General features: G+C 49.7%; 1 protein-coding gene across 1 annotated transcript in view; it reads left to right on the top strand.

Moving 5' to 3' along the window:
• The first annotated feature begins 3,415 nt into the window (after positions 1-3,415).
• The window catches only part of CDC42BPB (CDC42 binding protein kinase beta), a 101,757-nt gene continuing 92,312 nt past the window's right edge, over positions 3,416-12,860 (top strand). Inside the window, exon 1 of the mRNA XM_047861635.1 lies at positions 3,416-3,834. Coding sequence (XP_047717591.1) covers positions 3,660-3,834 — 175 coding nt within the window. The 5' untranslated portion in view covers positions 3,416-3,659. The remainder of the gene's footprint in view (positions 3,835-12,860) is intronic.

The following is a 12,860-nucleotide window of genomic DNA, read 5'->3' as shown; positions in this document are numbered from 1 at the left end:
GCTGGGTGTGAGGGGAAGCTGTTAAATTAAATTAAGTTCCAAGGTTTCACTCTGCAGGCTGGGGCATTGTGATTTCTTACTCAAGACCCTGCAGCTTAAAGTCACCATAAGCTGTGCACATTTCAGGGAACTGGGCGTAAGGCTCTGCTTAGTCTGACTTGCTGTGCTGTGAAGACCAGAACCCCCCCCCCCCCCCCCCCCCCCCGGAGCCCAAGCAGGAGTTTATTGTAAGGATACTGCTACGGGCTCAATGTTTGTGTCCCCAAAACGCTTATGCTGAAATCCTAACCCCCAATGTGATATGTTAGGAGGTGGGGCCCTAGGGAGGTGATTAGGTCATGAGGGTCGAGCCTCCTCTAATGGGATTATTGTCTTGTAGGAGGGCAAGGAGCTACCTCTTTCGACCACGTGAGAATACAGCAAGACAGCCCTCTATAAACAGGAATAGGGCAACTCACTCAGAACCTGATTGTGCCGGCACCCTGACCTGAGACTTGGAGCCTCCAGAACTGTTTATAAGCCACTCAGTCTACGGTATTCTGTGATAGCAGACAGAAATGATTGAGACATATACAGCGGAACCTCAAGGGTGCCCAAAGACACTGGGATTCCTTGGTCTGGGGGACCCAAGACTGCTCAATCCATCACCTGGTCAGAGTCCCCAGTTTCTGAAAAAAGAGCTCCAATGCATACCAGCTACCAACGTGAGCATTTACTATGAGCCAGGCACTGTTCAAAGTGCTCTACGGGGGTTAACTCATTAAAATTGTTTTTTAAGACACAGACAGAGAACGCGAGCAGAGGAGAGGGGCAGAGGGGGAGAGAGAGAGAGAGAGAGAGAGAGAGAGAGAGAGAGAGAGAGAGAGAGAAAATCTCAAGTAGTCTTCATGCCCAGTGTGGAGCCCGACGCAGGGCTCAATCCCACAAAAGTGAGATCATGACCTGAACTGGAATTGAATTAGACACTTAACTGACTGAGCCATGCAGGTGCCCCTTGTTTAATCCTTTCAGAGACTCACTGAAATACTGGGTAGGTCTTATTGTTATTCTTGTACTTCTGAGGGAACTGAGGCACAAAGATTTCTAGTTTTCTGAGAAGTGAGTAAGACCCATAAGTACTCACTGTCTCAAGTACTAAGGAAAACTACAGGGTGAATCTGAGACCTCATTCAGCCCGGGGGAGTTAGGCAAAGCTGTCCTGGAACGGGCAATGCTGAAATGGCTTTAGGTTGAGCAGACAAAATGAAGGTCGTCCAGGAGGAGCATCCAAGGTAGATGTCTTGGTAAGTGCAAAGGCCCTGAGGCAGGAGGGGGGCAGAATCAGTTGAGGGGCAGCAAGGTCAGTGAGACTGGAGTCAGAGAGTAAAGAGAGTAAGAATAGGGGTAGAGGGTGGAGCAGGGCCAGACAGCCTGCTGAGTCTGGAGACCAGAGAATACACAGTCCAAATAGGGACCCTAGGGGAATGGATACTGTTATATTTCCACTGGGACAAAGACAAAGAATGGTGACTGTCCCAGACAAATTCAGCCTCATCACCCTACTTAAAAGCCAAGGTAGAGGAGCCTACGTGGCTGGGTCAGTTAAGCGTCTGCCTCCCTCTTAAAAAACAAACAAACAAACAAACAAACAAAACCCAAAAAACCAAGGTAAAGAATTTGGTCTTTAGCTTAAAACCAGTGGGAAACCTTTGGGTTTGAGCCAGGTGGTCTGCTCAGTCCCACCTCCTCCCTTATAATTTGTACGTTGAAGTATCATACATATGAAGTGCACAAATATTTAGAACGCGGTTTAATTTATATGTATGTATAGATCTGTGTTACAAGATGGGTCTGGTCAAGACACAAAATGTTCCTAGCCTCCGGTTCATAACGTCTACTCTGAACTCTAACACCAAAAGATGGTTTTTGCCTGACTTTTAAAAATTAAGGGACCGGGTTCCTAGGTGGTTCAGTCCATTGAGCAGCCAACTCTTGATTCTGGCTCAGGTCATGATCCCAGGGTCCTCAGATCAAGCCCCGAGGCCAGCTCTGCGCTGGGTGTGTAGCCTGCTTAGGATTCTCTCTCCCTCTCTGCCGCTCCCCTGCTCGCACGCTCTCTCTCAAAAATTAAATAAAGGTGTAACATATACAGTGATGCGTACAGTTTGAAGAATGTTACTTATATGTAGTGCTGTATAACCAACACCTCAATATAATTACAGAACACTTCCAGCAGCCAGGATGGCTCCCTCCTACCCCTTTGCAGTCAATACTTCCTCCACAGGGGTAGCCACGATTCTGATTTGTCTCCCCAGATTAGTTTTGCGCCTTCAAAGCTCTACCTGCTCTACCTCCGTGCCCCGGATCCACCTAAGCCCCCACCCACTTGCTGGGGTCAGGGTTCCCACGGCCCTGCACCCTCGCTCCGGCTCTCACCCAGCCCGTGGTCTCAGTGCCCTCGCACGAGCTCCAGGCGGCCCCTGCTGTCCTGACGCCAAGGGTCTGTTTGGGTGGGGGAATTCTCCATCACCTTCCTTCCGCCAGCCCCCCAAATGCACCAACAATCTCAGGGAAGCAGAGACTCTCCCGGGACACCCAGCCTGGAGACAGCCGGCCGCCTCCTACCCAAGTGTCAGGCTAAGACATTTGTTTGCGGTTGGGGTAGGCTGGACGGCGGAATCTGAAGTGGCCACTGCGGGGGCACCACGAATTCACGAGGTGCAGGGTGGCCCGCTGGGTCGCCGCTCTGCAGGGGCCTCCGCCCAGTCCGGGCCGCGCGGGCTCGCGTTCAAGTCAGGCAGGCCCCCGCTTTCCAGGGCCGTTCCGAGCCCGGCCGCGCCCAGGTTTTAAACCAGCGGGTCACTCCGCCGAAGCCCCCTCCACCCCAGCAAGCAAGGGGTTTCCCCTTCGGGGCCCGAGACGCACGCGTGCGCGAGCGCAGACCCCGCACACCCGGGACCCGTCCACGAAGCGCTGGCGCACGCCTCCCGGGCGCCGTCGGCGCACGCGCGGGCGCGCAATCTCGGCGGCGCACTGGCTCGGCGCTCGCCCCGCCCCCGCCGCCTGGCCTTCCCAGCATCCCGGCCGCCCTACGGCAAGCGGCGAGGTCCCATCCCGCCGGGAGCCGGAGCCGGGAGCCGGGAGCGCAGGGGCGGGGCGGCGCGCTGAGGTCAGCGCGGCGGCGGCCGGCCCCGCCGTGGTTGGCTGCGCCCGCGCTGGCCGCGCCCTGGTTGGCTGCGGGCCGCGGGGCTGGGCCGCCTGGTCGGGGCTGGGGTCGGGGCTCGGGCGCCGGCCGGGCTTGCGCTGCGCTCCGCTCCGCGGCGCTCCAGGTCGGCGGACGGCGGCGAAGGCGAGGAGGGCGCGGCCGCGGGCGGGGCTGAAGGGCGCGCGGCGGGCGGCAGGGCGAGGCGAGGGCGGGCCGCGGCGGGCGGGGCGGGCGGCGGCGCCGAGGGGAGGAGACCGGCCCATGGACCCGCGGGGCCCGGCGCCCCAGACGCTGCGCCGCCGGGACCGAGCCCAAGATGTCGGCCTAGGCCGGGGCGCGACGACGCGGACGGGGCGGCAACGAGGCGCCGCTGCTGCCGGGACTCGCGGCTCCCGGGCCCCCGAGGGCTCGCCCTGACGGACTGGCCGAGCGGGCAGCGAGAGTCCGGCGCGTTGGGAGCGGGCCGCGCGGCACCATGTCGGCCAAGGTGCGGCTCAAGAAGCTGGAGCAGCTGCTCCTGGACGGGCCCTGGCGCAACGAGAGCGCCCTGAGTGTGGAGACGCTGCTCGACGTGCTCGTCTGTCTGTACACCGAGTGCAGCCACTCGGCCCTGCGGCGCGACAAGTATGTGGCCGAGTTCCTCGAGTGGGGTAAGTGCGCGCGGGGCTCCGGCCTGCCCTTCCGCCCCTCCGACCCCGGCCCGCTCCTCCTCCCCACCCTCGGGCTTCCGCTCCGGCCTCTCCAAGCCCCCAGCCCCGCCGCCCCCTTCCTCTAAGGCCGCTCCTCGCGCCCTCGCCCCTCAGCGGCTGGCGATCCCCTCCCTGCCCTCCTCCTCGGCCCTGGCGCACCCGCGTTCGGCCGTCCCGCCCCCTCATCCTGCCCCTGGGAGCCACATCCTCCGTTCCCACCCCCACTCGCTCCCCGCCGCCGGCCATCGCCCGGGCCGCTTCCTAGATCCACCCTCCGAGTCTGGATATCATTTCCTGCAGCACTCCCCGGGAAATCCGCCCCCGCCCCTCGCTCTGGGGTCCGGAGTCGGCGTGGAGGCCCCCCCTCCCCGCGTCCGCCCCCGCACGCCCTGCTAGCTTGCGGGGGCAGCCGCGCGTGATTTTTGCGTCTGCCTCCTGCACCGCCCGGTGGGCCCCCTACTCGCATGTGCATTTCCGGGGAGACCAATTCTAAGGGTGACAGCCAGCCTACACCCCCTTGACGTCCAGGCCCTGAACACCCTTTACTGTGGCACCTCCAAGGGAGTTTTCGGGTTAAAAGCCTTATTTTGCGAGAGCAAATTGATTTTTTTTTTTTTCATCGTAATTGTGCTAGATTCTTGTAATACGTTGGGCGTAGCTGCAACTGTCAGTATACGGAAGACGTTTAAAAACTTTCTTCCTCAGATGTCTGCGTGCTTTCTGTAGTTTATTCAAGGATCTATAGGACTGTAATCATTGATCAAATAACGTACTTAGCTTTAGTAGGATAAACGTTCGATTAGGCCGTTTGACGATCATAAGAATCCCGAAGATAGCTACAAGCGTCAAGTAAAACCCTTTCACTTCCTCTCTAACGTGGCCATCCTGTCAAGACCCTCAGACTCCCCTGGAACGACCTGGTAGGAAGATGCAGTGCTCACGTTCAGGGCAGACCATGCAGACCCTCCCCTTGGGTCACTTGCGTCATTGGGTTGGGGCTGTGCAGTTTGAGCCGGTAATTTCTAATCTTTGGGCCTGACGAAGCTGATAGTTACGTGAAGAAACAAATGTGTTCTCAGGTGAGGCCTCCTACTCTGCCAGAATGGCAACTGGAATTTGGGGTTTTGTTTACTCACAGTACTCAAGTTGAGATATTCTCTAGACGGCTTCTGTGTTTTGCCCTATAGTGAAACGATGTTTTGTGAGAGCAGAGGCAGAAAGAGGTCTAGAGCCCCAAGACAGCCCCTTATGCTTTATTTCGGTGGGCACCACCATTCTTGGTTATTTACAACATCAGTGAAATGAGCGTATTTACTTTCCGGGGTCCTTTGTCAGTGACCTGGTTTCCAACCAAATAACTCACTTTCACAGTCTGGCGCTTGGTACATCTGAGCCTTCTGAATATTGTGTTTGCCTTGCCTTTCTGAGGCATTTGATCTTGACATCCAGACAGATCGACCGTCAGGTCGACTCGGTGCCGGTGTGTGAGTAAAAGTGGGACTGAAAGAAGGAAGCAGAGGGAGGGCAGTGCTAGTGCAAATGTGTGCTGCAGCTGGCCTCTGGCCTGCGAGCTGAGTAGCGCCCCTGTGGGGCTCCGTCTGAGAGCTGGACAGCCTATACAGCCGGGGTTCTTGCCTAGTCTGCACACCACCCGACGGTACCAGCCCCTCCGAGAGCTGGTGGGCTTCGCACGAGCAGGCTCTTCTCAGCATGTGGGGAGGTCTTATGAGATTTGACCTTTCCAAATCTGGACAGAAGCCATGTGCTAGAATTTAGAAATATTTTCAAAATTGGATTCTGGCTCTTTGGAAATTATGATTGCAAATAAACTACGTCGTCCTAACAACTCAGCTTGCACAGAAGTGTAAAGCTTAAATTACAGGGAAGAAAAATGGTCTTAAGTTTAAGGTGGCATTTTAATGAATTACTAATACTACTAAACACTACTTCTAGAATAGAAGTATTGAATTTCATGCATGTTAACATCATACACCATTGTAACTCTACAGAGGTGCGTTACCGGTTAAGATTATGTGCAGTCATACTTTAGTGTACTTAGAACGCCTAGTAACTGCCTTTGGAAGGTGAAAAATGGTCCGTCAGGTGGAACTGTGGAGCCTTATTAGGCGCCCTGACTTCCAAGAGGAATTACTTCTCCTCTGGAAACAGATAGAAGCTATCCATCCGCCTGGGGGTTGTTGAGTTGTTGGAGTCACCCCCCCCCCGCCCCGCATGATGTTTGAAACTTCTAGTGTGTGGAGTCCTGTCCTGCAGAGGGCCAGCCTCTGCCCACCTCCCAAATCTTGCTAGGTAGGTGTGTCTAATGACAATTAGGTAGAAATCTTGAAACTTAATGAAGAAACACAGCTTAATCAGCCCAGATTTTGACACTTAGGGAGGAATCTTTGGGGAAATTTGGAAAGTACAGGTATTCAAGTTTTTAAGGTTTTTTTTTTTAATTTTTTTAAACATTTATTTCATTTTTGAGGGACAGAGAGAGTGTGTGAGTGGACGAGGGGCAGAGAGAGAGAGAGAGGAGACACAGAATCCGAAGCAGGCGCCTGGCTCTGAGCTGTCAGCACACAGCCCGGTGCAGGGCTGGAACCCACAAGCCACGAGATTACGACCCCAGTGGAAGTCAGACGCTTAACTGGCTGAGCCACCCAGGGACCCCTCAAGTTCTTAAGTTTTAAAAGCAGACTTCCTGGCTCTTATTTTCTTATTGCCACAGAGGTTGCACGGGACCAGAGTCCTCTTGGCCTTCATTGCAGGTCTTTAATTTTCCCTTGATTATGTTTATAGTTTGATTAGTTTTCCTCTCTGAAATCCTGGACCTTAATTTAAACTTGGAAATACCTTGCTTTGCCTGTGTATTTCTTTAAACTATATTTTAATGCAAATTGGATACCATTTAAAATAGAACACTATGAAGCACTTCGAAATTTCTACAAGTAAACAGCACAAATACGAGTAAAGGAGGTGAAGTTGTTACCTGTTAACTTTTATCTTTGTTATATAAAAATATTTTCACGTGTTAAATTTTTTTTTTTCATGGCTTAAGTATAATGGCTCGTGTTGCAGCTAGATGAAGATGATGTTCGAAGTCCCCGCCTGTTGGCATTGGCTGGACCACAGGGGCCTGTGCTCTGGCTCTCGTGTGGCCTGCAGACCAGGTGGGAAGCCTAGAGCCCACGTCTGGTGCAGGCACGCCTTGTGGGTGCACACCTCAGTGTGGGTTTCCCGATTTGTGGTCCGGGCCACCTTCCTTTACCCTGCCACTGTACTTCCTCTAAAGGAATGGAATTAATCTTTGCTAGCCGTCTTTAATTTCCTCATTTGTGGCTTTTCTCGTTACGAATGCAGCAGTACCTTCCGAGAGCTCTCTGTCGTCCATGTGAATTCCTGTAGCTGTTGGCATGGGGTCCCCAGCCCCAGCTGTGAGTGGAATGGCTCTCCCCAAATTTTATACCAGTAGGCTTAACTGGTGGTGCTAAACATCTCAGGGTACATTTTAGTCTCACTGGTTTCTTCAGGTAGAATGTGCATCGCGTGGGAACGCCTTGAGAAGTAGGTCTCGTGAATAAGATCTGAATTTGAGGGAGTCAAACCCAAATGTTGGGTTTGCATAATAAAAATTAATGTAACTTGTAAGTAGCTATTTGAAACGCACGGTGTTTGACTACACGGCATGTGATGAGGCGGTTGAAACCATTAAACGTTAACAAGCCAGCCTTCCCTTTTTTCTCCTAAAACCTCATCCACGAATTGGGTTTTGCGGTAAACAGCAGTGTCTGTTGTACATCTAGGCCTTAAATAAAAACACTGGAATTGGAGTGAATTGCTCTCAAACAGGATACCACTGCGTGAGCCCCTTGAGAAAGTTGATGATGTGCAGCCGATTGCTGGGCAAGCAGACAACTCAAGTGCACCTGAGGCAAAATAATCCCACTAGGACGGGCTTGCTGGGGTGGCTCCTCCTGCCTCTGCCCCCTTCCTGTTGCAGAGCCTGCTGCCCTCAGAAGTCTGCCGTGTGTGCTGACGTCTGTGATGCTGGATAAACACATGAGCAAACAGGGCTGTTAATTCCAAACTATATTAAGTACGGTGAAACCGTTGAGTGCTTTTCTTGGTAAAGAGACAAAAAGTATTTTTTGAGACTAATAAGGTAAAAGGATCTTGCTGGAAGAAACCAGATAGAGGTTTTTACCTTTTTTTTTTTTTTAATCAAAAAGGAGAAAAAGTAAAATTAAAGAAACTTTGAAAGAGTTTTTTAAAAACCCACGAAAACTCTAATCACATCATCTAACGAATCCCCGTAACATAACACCTTTTAGTCCCTGTCCCGAGTTTAAGTTTGATTCTTAGCTTCTTAGAACGGTCCAGAATGACAGTATGGTAAGGTTACCTTAAATTTGTGTGAAAAGCTCACACAAATACTCTCTTATCTCTTAGTGAGAGATGGATGAGAGGAAGATAACACTTTCCTTAGATTTAAAATCGGAAGTGTTTTGACCATCTGAATTATATATATACGGACTTAAAAATCTGCCAGAGACAACTATTTTTTTTGAGGACAGATGGATACTAACTATGAAATAAAGGTCGTACTTTACAGCATGATTTGAACAATCTGTGTTGTATATTAGGTTTTTGGTCAGTTTCACTGACTGGTAGGTAACTGGCAACAAAATTGTTCTCAGATTAAAATTTTGCAAAAAGGATCAGTTGTATCATAAGAGACTTTGGATTTTGTTATCTTTCGGAAAGAATTAGAAACTCAGAGAGAAATTGAAATCGAATCATGTTTCAGTCCAATCCTGTCTTTGTATTGGAGCTGCTTTGGAGACAGACGAACTTACTGTAAGGTTATTCCTGATGTCACTGGGACGCAGTGATTTCTCCAGCCTCCGCAGTCAAGAGTCCCGGGTTCAAACACTGTTAGGGATTTGAGCGATCACCTGATCTGCCCTCCACCCCTGTCCCTGCTGCCCTTGGGTAACCGAGGCTCTTGACATTTTCCCTGATCATTTCAGAACCAGCTTCTGGTGGGGGTTCTCTTCTCCACGGACCACCATTAGCCTGGGACTGCCTCTCAGACACCTGCTTTGAAACCCCTATTTTATTGTAGCTTTCCCCTCGTTCCCATCAGCACCTGCCTCGCTGAAGCTCTCAAGCCCACAGACCCAAATGAATTCCTTTCTTGCTGTAGGATTTAACTCCCTCCACCAGGCATCCTAAAATCCTGCTGTTGGGATGCCCTGGGTGGTTCAGTCGGTTAAGCGTCCGACTTCCGCTCAGGTCATGATCTCGCGGTTCATGACTTCAAGCCTTGTGTTGGGCTCTGTGCTGACAGCTCGGAGCCTGGAGCCTGCTTCCTATTCTGTGTCTCCCTCTCCCTGCCCCTCCCCCGATCACACTCTGTCTCCCTCAAAAATAAACAAACGTTAAAACAACAAAACAGAACAAAAAACCCGGCTGTTCATTCCATCATTCCCTCGTTTTAATACTTCATACTCTGTTATGTTTAATAAATCAGGTAAAATTGACCAAGAAAGACCCATCTAACCTTAGTTGTAGAAGTTGAGATTGACGGCACTTCCGACCATAGCGTGGAGTGATTTTCTCCAAATATAACGTTACCTTTATTAAAGTAATGCATTTACTTAGTAACTCTGGGTTCGGACTTTCACAAGCAGCCACTGCCAGCCCCTCTGTTTCTGTTTAATAATCCCCTGTCTCAGATCACATTCAGCGGCCAGTGACAACCAAATAACGGCAACTGAACCCAAATCAGGGTGACTTCTATCTCGTGTGGAATTGGCCTGTGGGCAGTGCAGGGTAAGGCAGCAGCCCGTGCCAGGAAGTCTTCAGGGACCAGGGCCTTCTGCCCTCAGCCCAGCATCTTCATCCTAGGCAGTAGGTGCCGTGTTCCTGTGGGAGAGAGCGAGCATCTTGGATACTGGTTATTTAGCAATTCTTGCCTCAGATTCCATGCCTCTGTAAAGCGTGCTTGTACTGCTCACTTTCTGACTTCTCCGTTGACTTCTGTTGAGGGAAAGAAGGCTGTAGAACTTCTATATTCCTTCCCTCCCTGCCTGTCCCCTCTCTTCCTTTTTCCAAATATGGTTATATAAGAATTTCTGTTTAAGTTGGTAGTGTTTATGTTATCATTAGGCAAATAAATACCTTAACAACTGAGCCACATGGGGTGCAGTTAGTGCCCTGTCTTGACCGAGATGGAATTATTTCTGTGTTGATTGGAATGCATTACGTTTTCTCCCTTTAGCTTAGATGCCCGTGTACAGTGCTCAGTACAGGCCCAGCTTTGTAACTGGAGCGCCTCGTCCCCCGCCTCGCCTGTCACCTTCCACCCCTCAAAGCCTTTTGTTTTCCTCTTGTCTAGGCCCATTGCGCTCTGAGCCCACTGCTTAGCAGTATTCCTAGGACTTCTCTTCATTCCTTATGGGGACTTTTTTGGTGTCTTTCTGTTGAATTCCCCTTTCTGGATTTCATACCCTTTTCCTTTTGGTAGAGCTAGAAGAAGGGCTTCCCTGAGAAAAGGTTCATCAAGAGATCATTTTTTGAGACCTGAAAAGGTCTGCCTGAAAAGGCTTCTTCCTTACATGTTGAATGACAGTCTGCCTGGGTATTGAATTCTAGGGTAGAAGTAATTTTTCCCTAGGAGTGTGAAAGCGTTTCTCCATTACTGTCCACCTTCTGCTGTTGGTAATGAGCAGCCCGACCCCATTGTGATCCCCCAGACTTTGTGTGACTTGTCTGGAAACTCTCGGTCTTCTTTTCACTAACCTTAGCGCTCCTTGGTGGGTCTTTCGGGTGGGGACACTGGGTCCTATGGCTCTGGAAGCTTTCCATACTGTCTCTTGATGGTTTCTTCTCTGATTTCTCCATTGTAGCCTTTGTGATCTCCTATTATTCAGGTGTTGGACCTTCTAGAGTGTGCTGCTAATTTCCTTTTCCTGCGTTTTTCCATTCATTTATCTGCTTGTTCTGATTTTTTGGGAAAAGGTCCTCAACTGTGTCTTCTACTGCTTACATTGCTCTTTTATTTCTGCTGTGATATTTTTCACTTTTGCTCTCAGCATTCCTTTTTATAACATCCTGTTTTTGTTTCGTGAAAGCGATGCACTTTTTTTAAACATTTCTTTTTGTTCATTTTGTGTTGATTTCTGTGCACACGTAGATGTTATGTAGACATTTTCTTCTCTTTCCTGCGTTGTCTCTTCTGAGTTTTCCTTCTCTTTTCTGCTTTGCTCCTTGTCTTTGAGGTCAGAACCCTTTCTCTGAATGTCTGCTGATTGTTGGCTGTCTTTTCGTAATTGCGAGTGGACCGATTGAAAACTCCCCGTGTGCATGGACAAACTTTAAGTGTGGAGTCTCACCATTAGGAGATAGGACAGGGGCCCACCAATTTGAGAGGTACTACCAGAAGTTGCTAATTTTTTCTCTGGACCTGTCAGTTCCCGCAGAGTGGTGTTTCTGGTCCTGTCTGGGCAGTGGGGGTATTGTGGATATGCCGGCTTTTGGGGAAGGTGGGATAAGGTGGAGAGTTGATGGGGAAGGGACAGAAGGAGTTCTGGGGTGTAGCTGCTGCTCCTATAGATTTGAAGCCAGTCCCATTTTCTTTCTGTTACTGTTTGGACCCCCAGAGATCCCGGTGCTTCTAATCATTCCTGAGCCGCCTAACCCCTGCCTCACATGCAATAACTTTTGGTTTTCTAGCTTTGCTAAATTAGTTACCACTTGGCCACTTTCTTTTCCCACTGTGCAAGATTACGTTAACATTTCTAGGCTGCTGTCATCTGTCATTCATTCAACAAGTATTTTTTTAAGGACCTGAAAAGTGCCAGGCACTGCAGTGGTTAACGGAATACCTGTTCTCCTGGAGCTCACGTTATCCATGAAGCTGTGTCCCGTTGTAGTCATACGCTGTCATTCTACTAGGGTTTCCAGATGGTGTAAAGATAAGGTAGGTTTTCTGAAAGGTACCCTATTTTTCATTTCTGTATGAAGTCAGGAGAGACTTGGATGTATTGGCATTTCTATTCCTATACTTACTCATTTATTAGAAAGCTTCTCCCCTAAGTAGAAGGAAGACATGGAAATGTGGGAGGGCAGGTTTTTCTCTAGGAACTGCATTCTAGTGGGACAGGGAGAGGAAGAGGGAAAAGGGACGTGAAGAAACGGGAGTTACATGATGGGGGTGCATTGAAAACAGAAAGAGGGGTGCCTGGAAAATGCTTCTTCAGATTGCTGCTAACCGGCTACTCGAGGGTGGGCGCAGGGGTGAAGCCAGGAGGGACCTCTGGAGACCATAGCGTGGAGATGTTTGCAGTTGGGTGTTTGTGACTCGGGCCATGTGCGTAAACTTTGACCTTTCTTTACGTGACACAGAGGTGATTCTGTTTAACTCCAAGTTCTTGGTCTGTAGGAAGATATCACCAATTTAAAATCAAGAGCAGAAGGAGAAATGTTCTTGCCACTCATAATTTTCTAAAAACATAAATAACAGAAATGAAATCCAAAGGTATTCCATGACACCGTGACACCCAAATTCCATTTTAAGGCTGTTGTACTTTACCCTTTTCCTGTGAAAGAATTAAACTGAAATCATTGGATTTCTGTCTTTTTGTTTAAAAAAAGTAAAATCAGGGAGTTGAATTTATTTTTCAACTTATATATTAAGTATATTATAAAAATATATTTTTAACTGGAAATAGTATTATTTATTTATTTTTAAATTTTTTTTTTTTTTTTTTTAAAGTAGGCTCCATGCTCAAGGTGGGGCTTGAACTCATGACCCCAGGATCAGGAGTTGCATGCTCTACCGACTGAGCCAGCCAGGCACCCCTGGAAATAGTATTTCTGTTCTTCACTGTTGAGAAAGATGTTGATTTCATAATTAATGGGTATACAGCAATCCTTTAAAAATAATTTTGCAGCTCTGTCACAAATGGATTTCCTCCATT

Source organism: Prionailurus viverrinus, chromosome B3 (genome assembly GCF_022837055.1).
Source record: "Prionailurus viverrinus isolate Anna chromosome B3, UM_Priviv_1.0, whole genome shotgun sequence".
Lineage (NCBI taxonomy): Eukaryota > Metazoa > Chordata > Mammalia > Carnivora > Felidae > Prionailurus > Prionailurus viverrinus.
Note: the sequence above shows the minus strand (reverse complement) of the source record. Positions and strands in the feature narration are given on the sequence as shown.